Source organism: Entelurus aequoreus, linkage group LG07, assembly GCF_033978785.1.
Source record: "Entelurus aequoreus isolate RoL-2023_Sb linkage group LG07, RoL_Eaeq_v1.1, whole genome shotgun sequence".
Lineage (NCBI taxonomy): Eukaryota > Metazoa > Chordata > Actinopteri > Syngnathiformes > Syngnathidae > Entelurus > Entelurus aequoreus.
The window spans coordinates 76,118,048-76,136,493 of record NC_084737.1 but is presented as its reverse complement, the minus strand read 5'-3'; the positions used below and the strand labels follow the sequence as shown (position 1 = coordinate 76,136,493).

At 39.4% G+C, this 18,446-nt stretch overlaps 3 protein-coding genes across 3 annotated transcripts in view; 1 reads left to right on the top strand and 2 right to left on the bottom strand.

Annotated features, from left to right (window-relative positions):
• Window positions 1-18,446, bottom strand: part of nphp4 (nephronophthisis 4) — a 486,853-nt gene that overhangs the window by 197,586 nt on the left and 270,821 nt on the right. The window contains exons 14-15 of the mRNA XM_062054501.1: window positions 8,482-8,619; window positions 5,401-5,546 (exon numbers count right to left, since the gene is read on the bottom strand). Coding sequence (XP_061910485.1) covers window positions 5,401-5,546; window positions 8,482-8,619 — 284 coding nt within the window. The remainder of the gene's footprint in view (window positions 1-5,400; window positions 5,547-8,481; window positions 8,620-18,446) is intronic.
• On the bottom strand, window positions 10,502-11,278 carry LOC133654269 (high choriolytic enzyme 1-like). Its single transcript, XM_062054505.1, has one exon. The coding sequence runs from the start codon at window positions 11,276-11,278 to the stop codon at window positions 10,502-10,504; it is 777 nt and encodes a 258-aa protein (XP_061910489.1).
• On the top strand, window positions 11,403-16,287 carry LOC133654268 (high choriolytic enzyme 1-like). The gene is made up of 2 exons (XM_062054504.1): window positions 11,403-11,509; window positions 15,397-16,287. Exon 2 carries the CDS (start codon window positions 15,501-15,503, stop codon window positions 16,275-16,277), a length of 777 nt encoding a protein of 258 aa, XP_061910488.1. The 5' UTR covers window positions 11,403-11,509; window positions 15,397-15,500; the 3' UTR covers window positions 16,278-16,287.

The following is an 18,446-nucleotide window of genomic DNA, read 5'->3' as shown; positions in this document are numbered from 1 at the left end:
AGTGTACGTTATATGAGGCATAAATAACCAACTGAGAACGTGCCTGGTATGTTAACGTAACATATTATGGTAAGAGTCATTCAAATAACTATAACATATAGAACATGCTATACGTTTACCAAAAAATCTGTCACTCCTAATCGCTAAATCCCATGAAATCTTATACGTCTAGCCTCTTACGTGAATGAGCTAAACAATATTATTTGATATTTTACGGTAATGTGTTAATAATTTCACACATAAGTCGCTCCTGAGTATAAGTCGCACCCCCGGCCAAACTATGAAAAAAAACTGCGACTTATAGTCCGAAAAATAGGGTATTTACTTTCAAAATGATAAAGTTGTGAATCCTCAACATGCGCTGCTATGGAAACGAAAATAAACGCGCCGAATAATTAGTTGCCGCTGTGCATAAAATGACCAAAATACGGTAATATACTGAACATATTGTCAGAAAAATTTTATTTAAATTATCAAAAAACTTTCCGTTCTGAGTTTCCAATGAACAGACAAGAAGCTGTCTTTGTTGCACCAAGCCAAACGCTTGGAAGATTCCGCTGTGTACGGTGGAATGAGACGGGAGGGGTTATCTATTGTCCTCGAAAACCTGACCAAGCTGAATCCAGGACGAGCCCAAGACCGAGGCATCTTCTTCTTTTGTCTTCAATGTGACCGAAAACAAGGACTGTTTACATACTCCCCATTCCTGTTGAGAAATGTGTTGTTGCGTAAACATTGAAGATCTAAATAAAAGAGGAGACGAAAACCTTCTTCGTCAGAGCGTGGGTGACACTGTACAGGTTACAGTGTCGACACGGTATCTCCTCAATTGAGTCCAAATGTAATTCTGTCTCTGTTTGATTCCTTGCCTTTTTGTCTTGTTTAATAAATGTCATCAGTGTTTGAACCTGACACATATTAGATATTGTTATGGTCGTGTTTGTTATTACATTATATATAGACTTGCGGTGTTTATATAAAACTTTGATGGAGGGTTTTAAAGTTGTATTAGAGCTCAGGGGCCGCATGGAGGAAAATCTGTGAACATGTGGGCCGGACAATTAAAATCACGGCATTAAAAATTTAAATAAAAGACAACTTCAGATTGTTTTCTTTGTCTTACTTTGGCCAAAAATAAAACAAACACATTCTAAAAATATTACAATAAAAATATAGAAAAAAATACCGGCAGCGGTAAAGTTTAGATCCATAAAGGAAAGAAGAAAGTGAATGAATGTTTATAACTGAATACATTTACATGTGCATAAAAAAAACATTTCTTTTGTATTATTTTTTTAAATGAATTAAGTAACGTTTATGACAACCTTTTTCCAAAACACAATGTTACAGAATGTGAGATATAACAGGATAATGCATACATGTATCATTTGTTTTCAAAACAGTTACGAAAAAGTGGCACCCCAAAAATTTACTGTGAGACCCCATTTTTATGACTTGATGGGGTCCCTGGGACACCGATTTGAAAATTACTAGCGCCAACACTGATGGAGTATTGGTGCGTGCAAAACAGCAGCAGGCGGCTGTGGCCTGCGGGCCGGTTCTAATACTAATCAAATATCATCCCCGGGGGCCATAGATAATTAATTCCCGGGCCGTACATCTGGCCCGCGGTCCTTGACTTTGACACATAGGTCTTAGAGGGTTTTGAAGGCTACAACGGTGACTCCCATTAGCCGCATCTTGCAAGTGTTTCTTAGAATTTTTTAAATCCTTAAAATCTTCCCATCCATCTATTTTCTACCGCTTATTCCCTTCGGGGTCGCGGGGGGCGCTGGAGCCTATCTCAGCTACAATCGGGCGGAAGGCGGGGTACACCCTGGACAAGTCGCCACCTCATCGCAGCCTTAAAATCTTGTCTCTCATAATGATTGTGAACGATGGGCAAAATTCCCCAAAAAGTGCAGTTCCCCTTTAAGCTTAGCCATGGATGGTTAGTTACCTGAAAGGCGGCACAGGTTGTTATACGATCAGTAATCAGAGAGACTCCAACTGGTGTGCTCACTGGCACATTTTTCTTCCAAGTACACTCTGGACTTTAAATACAACCAATGTTCCCTCTAATTGTTCATGTGTGTGTGCAAACACAAAAACTCCCTGAGCATTCAGTGGAGCACATGTGAGCAACATCACACGTGGCAATACCAGCAGCACACCTGTCTCAAACCAATCTTTTATAATAACACTCAAATGAGAGGAGTCATTTTCATGAGATTATTTAGTAATATTAGTGATTTGGCCCACTTGTATTGAAAATAAAAGAAATCTTGTTTTTCATAAGCTATGGATTAGTATTGTACAATATGTCTGGGTGGGGGTCCTGCTTTGGAAATCATTTGTACCCCTTTCAGAGATCACATTTAGTTGCCCTTAAACATCCTCATGTTGCACAATGAAATGTAAGCATAGGATGAAGTGTGCATTCCTGTAACTTTCTCTAGTAACAGCATTCCATGCAATTGCGCAGGCGCGCACCTTAAAAGGAACGTTGAATACAACTGTTTCCAAATTGTGAACAAATAAAAGTAGCCCATTCAAGTAGCTTAAAGGCTTACTGAAACCCACTACTACCGACCACGCAGTCTGATAGTTTATATATCAATGATGAAATCTTAACAATGCAACACATGCCAATACGGCCGGGTTAACTTATAAAGTGCAATTTTAAATGTCCCGCTAAACTTCCGGTTGGAAACGTCTTTGGATGATGCATATGCGCGTGACGTCAAGACGGCAACGGAAGTATTCGTACCCAATGTGTCACCATACAAACTGCTCTGTTTTCATCGAACAATTCCACAGTATTCTGGACATCTGTGTTGGTGAATCTTTTGCAATTTGTTTAATGGACAATGGAGATTGCAAAGAAGAAAGTTGTAGGTGGGATCGGTGTATTAGCGGCTGGCTGTAGCAACACAACAAGGAGTACTTACTTGGATAGCAGACGCGCTAGCCGATGCTAGCCGCCAACGCATCTGTGATCGGGTGAAGTCCTTCGTCGCGCCGTCGATCGCTGGAACGCAGGTGAGCACGGGTGTTGATGAGCAGATGAGGGCTGGCTGGCGTAGGTGGAGCGCTAATGTTTTTTATCATAGCTCAGTGAGGTCCGGTTGCTAAGTTGCTTTGTAAGCTTCAGCATCGTTAGCAACAGCATTGTTAAGCTTTGCCAGGCTGAGAATTATTAAACGTGTAGTTACATGTACATGGTTTAATAGTATTGTTGATCTTCTGTCTATCCTTCCAGTCAGGGGTTTATTTATTTTGTTTCTATCTGCATTGGAGCCAGATGCTATCACGTTAGCTCCGTAGCTAAAGAGCTTCGCCGATGTATTGTCGTGGAGATAAAAGTCACTGTGAATGTCCATTTCGCGTTCTCGACTCTCATTTTCAAGAGAATATAGTATCCGAGGTGGTTTAAAATACAAATCCGTGATCCACAATAGAAAAAGGAGAGTGTGTGGAATCCAATGAGACCTTGTACTTAAGTTACGGTCAGAGCGAAAAAAGATACACCCTGCACTGCCTCTCTAGTTCTTCACTCTAATGTTCCTCATCCACGAATCTTTCATCCTCGCTCAAATTAATGAGGTAATCGTCGCTTTCTCGGTCCGATTCTCTCTCGCTCCATTGTAAACAATGGGCAATTGTGAGGAATACTAGCTCCTGTGACGCCACGCTACTTCCGGTACAGGCAAGGCTTTTTTTTATCAGCGACCAAAAGTTGCGAACTTTATCGTCGTCGTTCTATACTAAATCCTTTCAGCAAAAATATGGCAATATCGCAAAATGATCAAGTATGACACATAGAATGGATCTGCTATCCCCGTTTAAATAAAAACATTTCATTTCAGTAGGCCTTTAAAAACATGTTCCTAAATGACATTCTGACAATAAAAATACATTTGTGTCCAAATATTGAGGTCTTCTTTTTAAGTTACTTTAAAACTTGGGCAAGCAAGTAATAACCTGTGATAAATTACATTAATCAGAAAATTAGTTTCAACTAAGCTATTTTTGTCATTATTTAGCAGGGAAAACAACATTGCATTACCCAGAACACACCGTTCCAACACCGTTCCAATTAGCGAAACCAATCAACACCGCAGTAGATAGCAGGAAATGTGACTTACAGCTGTAATGAATAGCTACATGGGTTCACACTGGGATGGATAAAATAGGGTTTTAAATGGCTTCATTCAACACTGTGTGATATCCACAATGACTCATGCCACGCGAAAATGCTGCATCCTCAATAGTTCAACTGCTCAAAAAATACCAGTGAAGTATCCTTCCTGGAACTCAAAGGAGAGTTGAAATGCAATGCAGCCATGTAGTGGAGCATCTTTCACTTGGTGATACAAGCACCAAATTTGGTACACATGTCCTCCAGGACCTATTATCTGCAAATAATGCAAATGTCTGGTTTTTGGTGCAATATCTACATAGGTGTATAGAGGCCCATTTCCAGCAACTATCACTCCAGTGTTCTAATGGTACAATGTGTTTGCTTATTGGCTCAGAAGGCTAATTGATGATTAGAAAACCCTTGTGCAATCATGTTCACACATCTGAAAACTGTTTAGCTCGTTACAGAAGCTACAAAACTGACCTTCCTTTGAGCAGATTGAGTTTCTGGAGCATCACATTTGTGGGGTCAATTAAACGCTCAAAATGGCCAGAAAAAGAGAACTTTCATCTGAAACTCGACAGTCTATTCTTGTTCTTAGAAATGAAGGCTATTCCACAAAATTGTTTGGGTGACCCCAAACTTTTGAACGGTAGTGTATATATATGTATATATGTGTGTATATATATATATATATATATATATATATATATATGTATATATGTGTATATATATATATATATATATACATACAGTATATATGTAAAATGAAAATGACGCAAAATGAAAAATAAAGTTGGAGTTTTTACCTTAAAATCCACAGTTTTTTTTACGGTGTATTACTGTAAATGGAATAATGATACCACAGTTTTGTCTTTATTTACGCTTAAAATTTTGGCGACTGAGCTACCAGTTTTTTACGGTAAAAATAATTTTTACAGTGCACAAATTGATGAATGACTTGCTTTAAAATCATGAGTCAAGCCAATATTTTGATAATATTAGATCAAGTTTAAAATATATGACATTGCTTGCAGTACATGTATTTTTTTTCAGTCAAAATAGAAAGTTGGACACATCTAGTAGGAAAAGACGCATTAATTAGTTCCAGGCTTTCGGGGGCCACAAAAAATTATGTGGCAGGCCAGACACCTGTGCTGTATACTGTTTGTATGAATAAATGGTGTGTTGCTCAGTAGACTTTAAAAGGAGAGCTAATGGCTTGTATGTGACGTAAGACAACAAGGGGCACACACCTTGGTGCGGTCATCCCCGCAGTGATGACTGGTGCTTGGGCAGAGTGGAACGGGAGCTCCTGAAGTTCTTCGTTGTTAGGTGACCCATCTTTGACGGAGCGAAGGTCCGTCTCTAAGTGGGAAATATTGCTGACAGCTGAGTAGGCCTGGGAAGAAACGGCATAGAGATGTAAGGGACAGGTAATAAGAGTTACTGCAAATACAACCATGGTATGGTTATGGTAAAATAATAACTTTTGTAGCTGACATGAGATTGTGCAGGTGGACTTAATGAAGTATTTAGCAGGGACAAAGCAGCTTCCAGAGGCACATTGCTGATTCTGTGCAGCAAATACATACATCTGGGGGGTGAGCAGGTTAACCTCACTTCATTTCAGGAAATTATTCAGTAATTAAACCCAGATCAGTTTAGCTGACGCCTCCATTTCTGCTTGATGAGGCTTTCCCCCCCCCCACTTCATCTCCAAAAAGCTGGTTAGCAGTGACACCCTGCTAGTTATATTCAGAGATGAGTTTTCATTAGGATGTGTTATCAGTGAAGTGTAGGTCATTTCAATTTAGACACAAAAGTAGAATGTCTATGAAAAACGTTGAAAGATTTTGAAAAAACACCATGAAACATGAAATAAGTTAAAAAGATGAGCTTCGCTGCGCAAATCATTATTTCCACAATGTTTTGGAAGTTGTTTGAATAGACTACTATAGAGATTCTCAAACTTTGGTACTCGTGGGCTCCATCTAGTCACTAGATCAGACCTGGGCATTCTGCTCTTTGTGCGTCCCTGTCCGGCCCGCGTGAGGCCATTTATAAATTACAAAATAAATTTAAAAAAGTATCTATGTCGAGTGTGCAATACAACGGTGCTGCTTTTGTTTTGAAAATCGTTATTTGTATTACTTCCGTGTGGACGTATGCGTGTGCGTGGTTGTGAGTGAATGTGAACAGCTGCTGTAAAGTTGAAAAAAACATCTATGTCGTGCGCGCAATACAACTGTGCTGCTTTTATTTTGAAAAGTATTATTTATGGGCGTGTGTCCGTGTGTAACCTGCGAGTGAAGGTGCACATGCAGCGACAAGTGATGCACGGTTTACACCCAATACGCTAAAAAGAGAAAAGTTGATGACGAATGGCGTGTTTTCAACAAGACATGGACTGCCAAGCAACGTTCCCTCTAAGGTGCGCGCCTGCGCAATTGCGCACTGCTCAAGCGTCCTCTGCGCACAGCAAATATATGCCGCGCACCAAATCAAATCTCATCTGAATTCTAAACAAAATAAACACATTTATTCTGTGTAATTTTGCAATGCAACTTTGAGTGACAGTGACAACAAGCGGCCCTAACGGTGTTTGTCAACACCGTTCAATTGAACACCGTTCAATTATTGTAACGTCTATCGAGATGCTTCGAGGACAGGAATTATATCGATCACTTTATTGAGCAAAACTGTTTATATTCGGACATAACCACACCAAAAACATGAGTAAAACACTCCTATCTCGAAAAACTAGTCATTTTCTGCCGTACAAACCAGGCCAAAAGCAACTTGTCATCTGTCACCAACACGCATAGCACTAAACCACTGGTGCGTTTATGGCCACACAAAAAGTCGGACAACTCAAACACCACACAAAGTTACACTATGACTCCTCAGTCATACGTGTGCTTATTCTACTGTCATTTATTATTAATGTTAATTTATTTATATTAGTCATGGAATGCTGTTACACACACTATGTTGAAGTATTACTATTATTATAAATTATTATTATTATTATTTATGTTAAGGTATATATCAAAAATAATATTGAGCAAAATTGAATTGAAATATTGTCGATGTGGCCCTCCAGCAGTGCTCGGGTTGCTCATGCGGCCCCCGGTAAAAATTAATTGCCCACCCCTGCACTAGATGGAGCCCACGAGTACCAAAGTTTGGCAATGAGATTCTAGTATCATTGATGTCATCGTGTGTCAAACTCAAGGCCAGATCTGGCCCGCCACTTCAATTTGTGTGGCCCCCGAAAGCGTGGAAATGATATGTGAAAATAAAGTGCCTAATCTTTTCTTAATAAATGTATTACAAAAATATGTGTACTGTGTACAATTACACATACACTTTAGTCATCTCTAATAATAAAACAAAATATATCATCATACATTTCAAAACAATGTTATTGCTCAAATAAAGATAACTACTTAAGTATCTGCTTGACTTATGATTTCAAAGCAAGTAATCCAGTAAAATGTAAACATTTTACAGTAAAAAAAATGTCACAGTAAAACCCACTTTCAATATAGAGTAATAATACACTATAAAACACAACAACCGTAGATTTGACAGTATAAAAAACTTTTAGGTTTTTTATTTTTATTATGTATTTATTTTATTTTTAGGTAAATTCCATTTAATTTCATGTATTTTTTTATTTTATATGCTGTGAAAAAAAAACTTTAAAAAAAAACAAACTACAAATATTACGGTAAAATAGTGGCGACTGAGCTGCCAGTTTTACACAGTCCAATCCAAAGATATGGTTTTGTACAGGTACGTTAAAAAAGACAGACAATTATACACATATTTTATGTACACACATTTATATTCATACTGCATATTATTCACTGTAAAAAGTGGCCCTCTGAGTGCAACCATAACTGCGATGGGGCCCACAATGAAAACGCCAAAGAATCACCTAATTAAAATATTCAAACGCAGTGTTAGTGTTCAAACTGTGCTTATTATTACAGTAGCCAAAAATATTAAATATCTGCCATGTTTTTAATGAATACTTAGGCCTAGTACGCTACTGTATTTTAATTTTGGTCATTATGGTGTTACGTGGAGAGCCAAAGTTTTTTTCGGAGGTGGTACTTGGTGGAAAAAAGTTTGAAAACCAATAAACAAAGATCTGTTTTTTGGACATCTTTGCTTGTCAGCCTGTGTATACTCACAAAAAAGGACATGTTGTGTGTTTTTAGCAAACACTGAACTCTCTCAGCCTTACCTTCCTTTCTTTCTATGTACTTCAGTATCTATATGTTTTTGTGCGTGTCTGGGAGGGCGCCAGGGCCGGGGGATCTTACGACATGTGACGGCTGGTGGGCCGTCGCCGTCAGGGAAGGATGGAGAAGAGCAGGAAACGACTGTTGCCATGGCAACCCCGAGCTAGACTGGCTGATGGTCGGGTAGCGTGAAGTAGCTGCCAGTTGAGACAGCGAGAGCTGCAGAGAAACATGAACTGTTGTTGTTATCACGTTAGGATCCAATTGGACATCAACGACATGGATCATTCCTACAAACCCCGTTTCCATATGAGTTGGGAAATTGTGTTAGATGTAAATATAAACGGAATACAATGATTTGCAAATCATTTTCAACCCATATTCAGTTGAATATGCTACAAAGACAACATATTTGATGTTCAAACTGATAAACTTTTTTTTTTTTGCAAATAATTATTAACTTTAGAATTTGATGCCAGCAACACGTGACAAAGAAGTTGGGAAAGGTGGCAATAAATACTGATAAAGTTGAGGAATGCTCATCAAACACTTATTTGGAACATCCCACAGGTGAACAGGCAAATTGGGAACAGGTGGGTGCCATGATTGGGTATAAAAGTAGATTCCATGAAATGCTCAGTCATTCACAAACAAGGATGGGGCGAGGGTCACCACTTTGTCAACAAATGCGTGAGCAAATTGTTGAACAGTTTAAGAAAAACTTTTCTCAACCAGCTATTGCAAGGAATTTAGGGATTTCACCATCTACGCTCCGTAATATCATCAAAGGGTTCAGAGAATCTGGAGAAATCACTGCACGTAAGCAGCTAAGCCCGTGACCTTCCATCCCTCAGGCTGTACTGCATCAACAAGCAACATCAGTGTGTAAAGGATATCACCACATGGACTCAGGAACACTTCAGAAACCCACTGTCAGTAACTACAGTTGGTTGCTACATCTGTAAATGCAAGTTAAAACTCTCCTATGCAAGGCAAAAACCGTTTATCAACAACACCCAGAAACGCAGTCGGCTTCGCTGGGCCTGAGCTCATCTAAGATGGACTGATACAAAGTGGAAAAGTGTTCTGTGGTCTGACGAGTCCACATTTCAAATTGTTTTTGGAAACTGTGGACGTCGTGTCCTCCGGACCAAAGACGAAAAGAACCATCCGGATTGTTATAGGCGCAAAGTTGAAAAGCCAGCATCTGTGATGGTATGGGGGTGTATTAGTGCCCAAGACATGGGTAACTTACACAACTGTGAAGGCGCCATTAATGCTGAAAGGTACATACAGGTTTTGGAGCAACATATGTTGCCATCCAAGCAACGTTACCATGGACGCCCCTGCTTATTTCAGCAAGACAATGCCAAGCCACGTGTTACATCAACGTGGCTTCATAGTAAAAGAGTGCGGGTACTACACTGGCCTGCCTGTAGTCCAGACCTGTCTCCCATTGAAAATGTGTGGCGCATTATGAAGCCTAAAATAGCACAACGGAGACCCCCGGACTGTTGAACAACTTAAGCTGTACATCAAGCAAGAATGGGAAAGAATTCCACCTGAGAAGCTTCAAAAATGTGTCTCCTCAGTTCCCAAACGTTTACTGAGTGTCGTTAAAAGGAAAGGCCATGTAACACAGTGGTGAACATGCCCTTTCCCAACTACTTTGGCACGTGTTGCAGCCATGAAATTCTAAGTTAATTATTATTGCAAAAAAAAATAAAGTTTATGAGTTTGAACATCAAATATGTTGTCTTTGTAGTGCATTCAACTGAATATGGGTTGAAAATGATTTGCAAATCATTGTATTCCGTCTATATTTACATCTAACACAATTTCCCAACTCATATGGAAACGGGGTTTGTAAGATGACAAACATTTGTTTTTATTTTACCACCAACAAACCTTTTTTATCAAGCATAAAACATCTTGACGCAGGATGGGTCAATATGTTATGATTTTATTGTACTGTAGACATCCAGAACACAACAGGACAAACTGATTTTGAAGGAATAAAGATCAAGCAAATTTGTTGCATTTGTCATGATGATCATTATGCCAAACAATAACTTTGACACTGAAGAGGTCGAAAGTGTTATTAGCAGCCATAGAGCAGGTTGATCCTTGCGACGTCACCTCTGGACATGCCCTGCCTCTGGCCGATTTTGGCGCCGGAATTGGGGACGATGGTGTCTCTCCCATTGATGGTGAAGGCTGTTCTTCCATAGTGCATGATGGAGGAGTAGTCATAGGGGGTGTTCAGGTTGTTGGTGTCTTGCTTGTAGAAGTTGAAGGCCATCTCCGAGTTGATGTTGTCCCAGATGATTCTGACATAGCTGTCACGGTCGCTTCTGGTCTGCTCGTGCTGGAAGCCCAGAGCATGAAGGAACTCGTGCTGGATGATGCCGTGGTAGATGCAGCCTTGACGGTTGAGTGACACCACCTGCCTCCCTCCCTGTCTGCCCAGAGCTGCGAAGCAACCACCTTTGTTCTCAACGCTGATGAAGTCGTATTCATTGCGCCGGGGGACGAAGCGGATGCAGGACCTGCCGTGGAAAGACTGAAGTGCCCTCTCAATCTTCTGCCTCTCCATGCCGCTGAATTGAGGACTAAGGATATAGGGGATCGTCACCAAGCCGTTGGAAGATTTCCTCCACAGGCAGCTATTGGAATAGCACTTGAGGGCATTTCTGTTATTGGGAAGCAGCATGTCTCCTTCCATTAGTAACTCACTTGTGCCATTGTTGGTGGTCAGAATTGTGGTGGTAATGTCAATAGTCTCCTCGTCGTCTCCTAGGAATTCTTCATCCATGTCCTGATAAGCCTGAGCGAGGCCCAGCATGAAGAGCATCAGCAGACTGGCAAAGGTACTCATATTCAGCTTGGTTCTTGTGGAGTTCTGCTGTTGAGAGACTCTTTGAAGACTGATGTCCTGCTTTGTTCAGTCTAGGGTCTTTATACTTTGTTGTACAGGTGTGGCCATAGGAGGATTATGGGTTGAGGGACATGGTGCTAAGCCTTAACAAACCTTCTAAAGGGTGGACTCTACTGGCAATCCTTCTAGTTCAATATGTAACGTTATCCTTTGTTACTACGGACAAACAAGGTAAATATGGATCACTGGACTCAGTTCTTTCTTTTAGAAACATGGTATCCAAGACAGTAAAATACAATATATGTCATTTTTAATCATGATGTCAGTCATAATGTTTCTCTGTTGTAGGCTTCTTTTCTCACCTAAGTTTTTGTATAACTTAACAATTCTGAAACCAAAACAGTCGCTCTACCAAAACATAATATTCTCTCCAATTATAATCAATTGAGGTATTATTTGTTTTTTATTTTGAAATGCTGTCTGATGTCTAAATAGCTACGTAAACTTGCTACGCCCCAATTTAATGACTCCATTAAATACAGAAACACCAGGGGCCGTACTTATCAAGCTTCTTAGAATTACTCCTAAGAAGTCTGCTAAGAGTTGACTTAAGAGTAAATAAATTCTTCGCTGAAAGCTGCACTTAAAAGTTAGTTATCAAGCGTCTTACTCACACTTTCAGCGAAGTGTAGGACTGAATCTTAAGTATCACACTCAGAGCTGAATTACGACATTACTATGTGCCGTAAACGGAATTTTAGGTGACGTCATTTCTGTGTCCATAGAAATGACCAATCACGGAAGGGAATCCGTTGTCTAAGAATAAAGAAATATCTTGGAAATATTTAAGTGGACAATGGGAGTGTATATTTTGACAATAAACTACAAAATAATACAAAACAAACTAGTCCCCGCCGGCACTCACGCTACCGCTCCCTCTCTTCTATCGCCCACACACTCACTGACGTCACTCACCTCACGGCCACACACATACGCTACTGTCATAACATTTTCTTTCCAATGCATTAATTAGGCAACTAATTTGAAACTGGTGTGGGTGGCTCTATATATACTAGCCCACTGCAGACACATGCAGAAATCAACAAAGAATCGAAAAGTATTAAATCTGTGACAAAAATAATATCCGCTCTGTCTAAACGATACCGTTTGATCAGCTGCTCGTTATCAAAAAAAAAAAAAAAACATTGTTCCGTTCCCTGAACGTTCACGCACGTCTCTCTCGCCTCAGTGCCATCCCCTGCTGGCAACTCCTAACCACTTAAGACACCTCTGAAGATCTCTTAAATATCGTGGAGAGTAGGAGTGATTCTTAGACTTAAGAACGTTGATAAAAAGCTTTTATTCTTAAGTTTGAGAGTAGGACTAAATTTCGCAAATTCTCAGGACTTAAGTGTAAAATGGCACTCTAAGAAGCTTGATAAGTACGGCCCCAGACTCTAATAATCTCCTTAATAACCTTTTTCTGTATTTTTTTTTTCTTTTTGTGTGTGTACGTGTATGATTGTTAATATGTATAATCCGGGCTGTTAAAATGATCACACAAAATGGTTGATTATATGACCGAAATAAACTCTTTTCATTTCATCTCGGACCATGAGTAGATTGTGAGGTGCCTACAAGAAAAAAACTATTTTGATCATTTAAAAAAAAATATCTCACAAGGGATGCATACTCTGGAATAGTTTCAGAGTAGTAGAATCCCACAGTTTATACTCAGGAGCGACTTATGTGTGAAATTATTAACACATTACCGTAAAATATCAAATAATATTATTTAGCTCATTCACGTAAGAGACTAGACGTATAAGATTTCATGGGATTTAGCGATTAGGAGTGACAGATTGTTTGGTAAACGTATAGCATGTTCTATATGTTATAGTTATTTGAATGACTCTTACCATAATATGTTACGTTAACATACCAGGCACGTTCTCAGTTGGTTATTTATGCCTCATATAACGTACACTTATTCAGCCTGTTGTTCACTATTCTTTATTTATTTTAAATTGCCTTTCAAATGTCTATTCTTGGTGTTGGCTTTTATCAAATACATTTCCCCAAAAAATGCGACTTATACTCCAGTGCGACTTATACAGTATATGTTGTTTTCCTTCTTTATTATGCATTTTCGGCAGGTGCGACTTATACTCCGGTGCGACTTATACTCCGAAAAATACGGTAAATAGTCATGAAAATAAAGAAAACCCATTGAATGAGAAGGTGTGTTCAAACTTTTGGCCTGTACTGTATGTTAAAGAGCACGTACGATATAATCGTGTAGAATGCTTGCGGATGGGTGCACATATTTTCACATCGGGTTGTCTTTTTTTTTCTTTCTTTAAAATAGGTAGAGCATATCAACATTAACGAACATATATGAGGCACGTAAATACTGTATGTCAGATTTTAGCCGAGGGCTAATTCCCAGGTTGTGTTTTTATAGATCACATACTTATTGTGATAAAAAACACCATAGACAACTTTGTGTCCCTGTTTTGACAGATAAGGCCCCGTATTGATTCTAAAAGTGAGTCTCTTTGGTACACAACAAACATATGCAGCAAGGTAATTAGTGATAGCACTGTTAAGGTTGCCAATATTACGATACTTAATGTGTTTGGCATGACAGCAATGCAGATAATCTGTTCATGTTCTAGTTTTATGGGACCCATGTGTGTTTGTATGTCGGGAAACATGTTCCCTTGTGAACCCGTAAAGAATAGGTTAGGGGGAAAAAGTAGATGAATGAGGAAAAAATCAATGCCCTAACTTTTACGCGCCGACAATGCATTGTCTGCTACTTAAACAAGCCTGGCTCTGATGGTCATCATTGCAACTTCTTCTAATGATTACACGGACTGAATAAAATCATTACCAGGTTCCATTCTATAGGCTAACCTTTCCTGTGATAAAATGGCAACCAAGGTAATCAAAAAGGTTAACCAACGAACGAGATTTCTCTACAGAATTTCCTCTCTGGTCAACAAAAGCACCTTGAGGATTCTGGCGGGAACTCTCGTTCAACCCTTTTTCGATTACGTATGCACCTCCTGGTACCCTAGCACCTCCAAAACCCTCAAATCTAAACTCCAAACATCTCAGAACAAGCTAGTCAGGTTACTTCTAGACCTCCACCCCAGATCCCACCTCCCTCTCCTACCCACTTCTCTAAAGTGGGCTGGCTCAAGGTGGAGGACAGAGTTAAACAACTTGCACTGAGCCTAGTCTATAAAATCCACTACACCTCCCTGATACCGAAGTACATGTCAAACTACTTCCTTAACGTAAATGACCGCCATAACCACAACACCAGGGGGTGCTCCACTAACCACGTTAAACCCAGATTCCGAACTAACAAAGGTCTTAACTCATTCTCTTTCTATGCCACATCAATGTGGAATGCGCTCCCAACAGGTATAAAAGAAAGGGCATCTCTATCCTCCTTCAAAACCGCAATAAAAGTTCACCTCCAGGCAGCTACAACCCTAAACTAACACCCTCCCCCGATTGCTAATAATCAAATGTAAACAATCAAATGCAGATACTTTTTCTTTTTCTTATGCCTTCTGATCTCTCTCTCTCTCTCTCTCTATGTCCACTACTTGATGTCCATACCCCCCCCCCCCTCCACACCCCTGATTGTAAATAATGTAAATAATTCAATGTGATTATCTTGTGTGATGACTGTATTATGATGATAGTATATATGATAGTATATATCTGTATCATGAATCAATTTAAGTGGACCCCGACTTAAACAAGTTGAAAAACGTATCCGGGTGTTACCATTTAGTGGTCAGTTGTACGGAATATGTACTTCACTGTGCAACCTACTAATAAAAGTCTCAATCAATCAAAAAAAAAGTATATATTCTAGTCTAATGGTGCATCACCAGTGACTGAACAGCCAGGCAATTACCTCACAGTCAGACTATGTAGAAGGAGGGACTTCAACAGAAATACAATATCCAAACCCCTCATCCCCCTCATATTGTCTACTTTGTTTAGCTGTAGCAACAAAGGATACTGGAAGGATTGCCAGTGGAGTCCACCCTTCAGATGTTTGTTTAGGCCTTCAAACTGTAATCTTCCTACAGCCACACCTGTGCAGCAAAGTATAAAGACCCCAGATTGAACCAAGAAGGACATCAGTCTTCAAAGAGTCTCTCAACAGCAGAACTCCACAAGAACCAAGCTGAAAATGAGTCCCGTTGCCAGTCTGCTGATGCTCCTCTTGCTTGGCCTAGCTCAGGCTCAACAGGACATGGATGAAGAATTCTCAGGAAATGACGAGGAGACCATTGACATTACCACCGCAATCCTGACCACCAACAATGGCACAAGTGAGTTATTAATGGAAGGAGACATGCTGCTTCCCCAAACCAGAAATGCCCTGAGGTGCTTGTCCAATAGCTGCCTGTGGAGGAAATCTTCCAACGGCTTGGTGACGATCCCCTATATCCTTAGTCCTCAATTCAGCGGCATGGAGAGGCAGAAGATTGAGAGGGCACTTCAGTCTTTCCACGGCAGGTCCTGCATCCGCTTCGTCCCCCGGCGCAATGAATACGACTTCATCAGCGTTGAGAACAAAGGTGGTTGCTTCGCAGCTCTGGGCAGACAGGGAGGGAGGCAGGTGGTGTCACTCAACCGTCAAGGCTGCATCTACCACGGCATCATCCAGCACGAGTTCCTTCATGCTCTGGGCTTCCTGCACGAGCAGACCAGAAGCGACCGTGACAGCTATGTCAGAATCATCTGGCAGAACATCGACCCCCAGATGGCCTTCAACTTCGACAAGAAGAACACCAACAACCTGAACACCCGCTACGACTACTCCTCCATCATGCACTATGGAAGAACAGCCTTCAGCATCAATGGGAGAGACACCATCGTCCCCAATTCCGGCGCCAATATCGGCCAGAGGCAGGGCATGTCCAGAATTGACATCACAAGGCTCAACATCCTTTATGGCTGCTAATAACAACACTTTTGACCGCTTCAGCATTTTTCTCAAATGTTCAAATGTATGAAATAAAGCAATTCAAAATGTACTTCAAGTTCATTGTAGTTGATGCATCAAACACAAAACCTGCTTTATCCGCTCTGCATCCAATTTATTTCGGATGCAGGTTCTCTGTTTAAATATTCCGTCGCTGTGATGTCACGCTATTTACAGAGCTCAAACAGTTATTGCCAACCATGCCTACACACGCTATAAAAACATAGTAATTAGGGATGTCCGACAATGGCTTTCTGCCGATATTCCGATATTGTCCAACTCTTTAATTACCGATACCGATATCAACCGATACCGATACTGATATATACAGTTGTGGAATTAACACATTATTATGCCTAATTTGGACAACCAGGTATGGTGAAGATAAGGTCCTTCTTTTTTTTTTAATTAATAAAATAAAACAAGATAAATACATTAAAAACATTTTCTTGAATAAAAAAGAAAGTACAACAATATAAAATCAGTTACATAGAAACTAGTAATGAATGAAAATTAGTAAAATTAACTGTTAAAGGTTAGTACTATTAGTGGACCAGCAGCACGCACAATCATGTGTGCTTACGGACTGTATCCCTTGCAGACTGTATTGATATATATTGATATATAATGTAGGAACCAGAATATTAATAACAGAAGGAAACAACCCTTTTGTGTGAATGAGTGTAAATGGGGGAGGGAGGTTGTTTGGGTCGGTGCACTAATTGTAAGTGTATCTTGTGTTTTTTATGTTGATTTAAATAAAAAAAACAACAACAAAAAAACGATACCGATAATAAAAAGGCCGATACCGATAATTTCCGATATTACATTTTAAAGCATTTATCGGCCGATAATATCGGCCGGCCGATATTATCGGACATCTCTAATAGTAATGCATTCTGTAATACAGCAAAGGTAGAAATGTCTCTCTATAATATTGTCCTTAGGCCAGGGGTGTCCAAAGTGCGGCCCGGGGGCCATTTGCGGCCCGCAGCTAATTGTTTACCGGCCCGCCACACATTCTGCAAAAATTGCAAAATTGATAATATTGCAAAAATTAAAATTAAAATAAAAAAAAAGTGGAATTAAGTTGAAATCTAACAAGAAAAAGTTGCAATGTTGACACAAAGCTGCCATGCAGGCTGTTTTTTTTTCTTTTGTCTTTGTTTATTTTGCCATTGCTAAAAAAAAAAAAAAAAGACTAAAAATCTGTTATAATGAATTATTACTTAAAAAATATCACTTTAAAATGTTTTATGTGGAAAAAATATTGCATATATTGTGTGGTTGCCATATAAAAACATCAAAGTTTTATTTGACAGAAGAGCATAAAACAAACAAAATAATAGTTCAAACGTAAAATCGACAGATATATCTGAAGTTGATCTCATAATTTGAGTGTTAAAAGTAAAAAAAAACTAATCCAATCCAATCCAATCCACTTTATTTATATAGCACATTTACACAACAAGAATGTTTCCAAAGTGCTGCACAGCCATGTTAAAAACAATATTAAAAACGATATTAAAAACAATATTAAAAACAATATTATGCTACACCAATGACTGAATAAAAACAAAGAATAAATGAATAGAAAACCAATACAGAGACAATATAAAAAATAAATATGATTAAAAACGATTTTAAAGGGTAAAACCAATTAAAACAGTAAAATAGACATCAAAATGTATAACCCTAACCACACAGGACAACAGAGGACAGAAGACCACACAACTCACGTAGTGTTAAAAGCCAAAGAATAAAAGTGGGTCTTAAGACGAGACTTAAAACACTCCACTGTGGGAGCAGTTTAATAAAAATGTATCACTTTATGAAGTGATTTAGTGATTTATATTTTATATAGCGCTTTTCTCTATTGACTCAAAGCGCTTTTACATAGTGAAACCCAATATCTAAGTTACATTTAAACCAGGGTGGGTGGTACTGGCAGCAGGTGGGTAAAGTGTCTTGCTGAAAGACACAACGGCAGTGACTAGGATGTCGGAAGCGGGGATCGAACCCGGAACCCTCAAGTTGCTGGCACGGCCGCTCTACCAACCGAGCTATACCTTTTGGATCCCAAATATATTTAGTGGGATTTTATTGAACTTTTCACTGTGAATACTCAAAAATATTAAAGATAAAAAA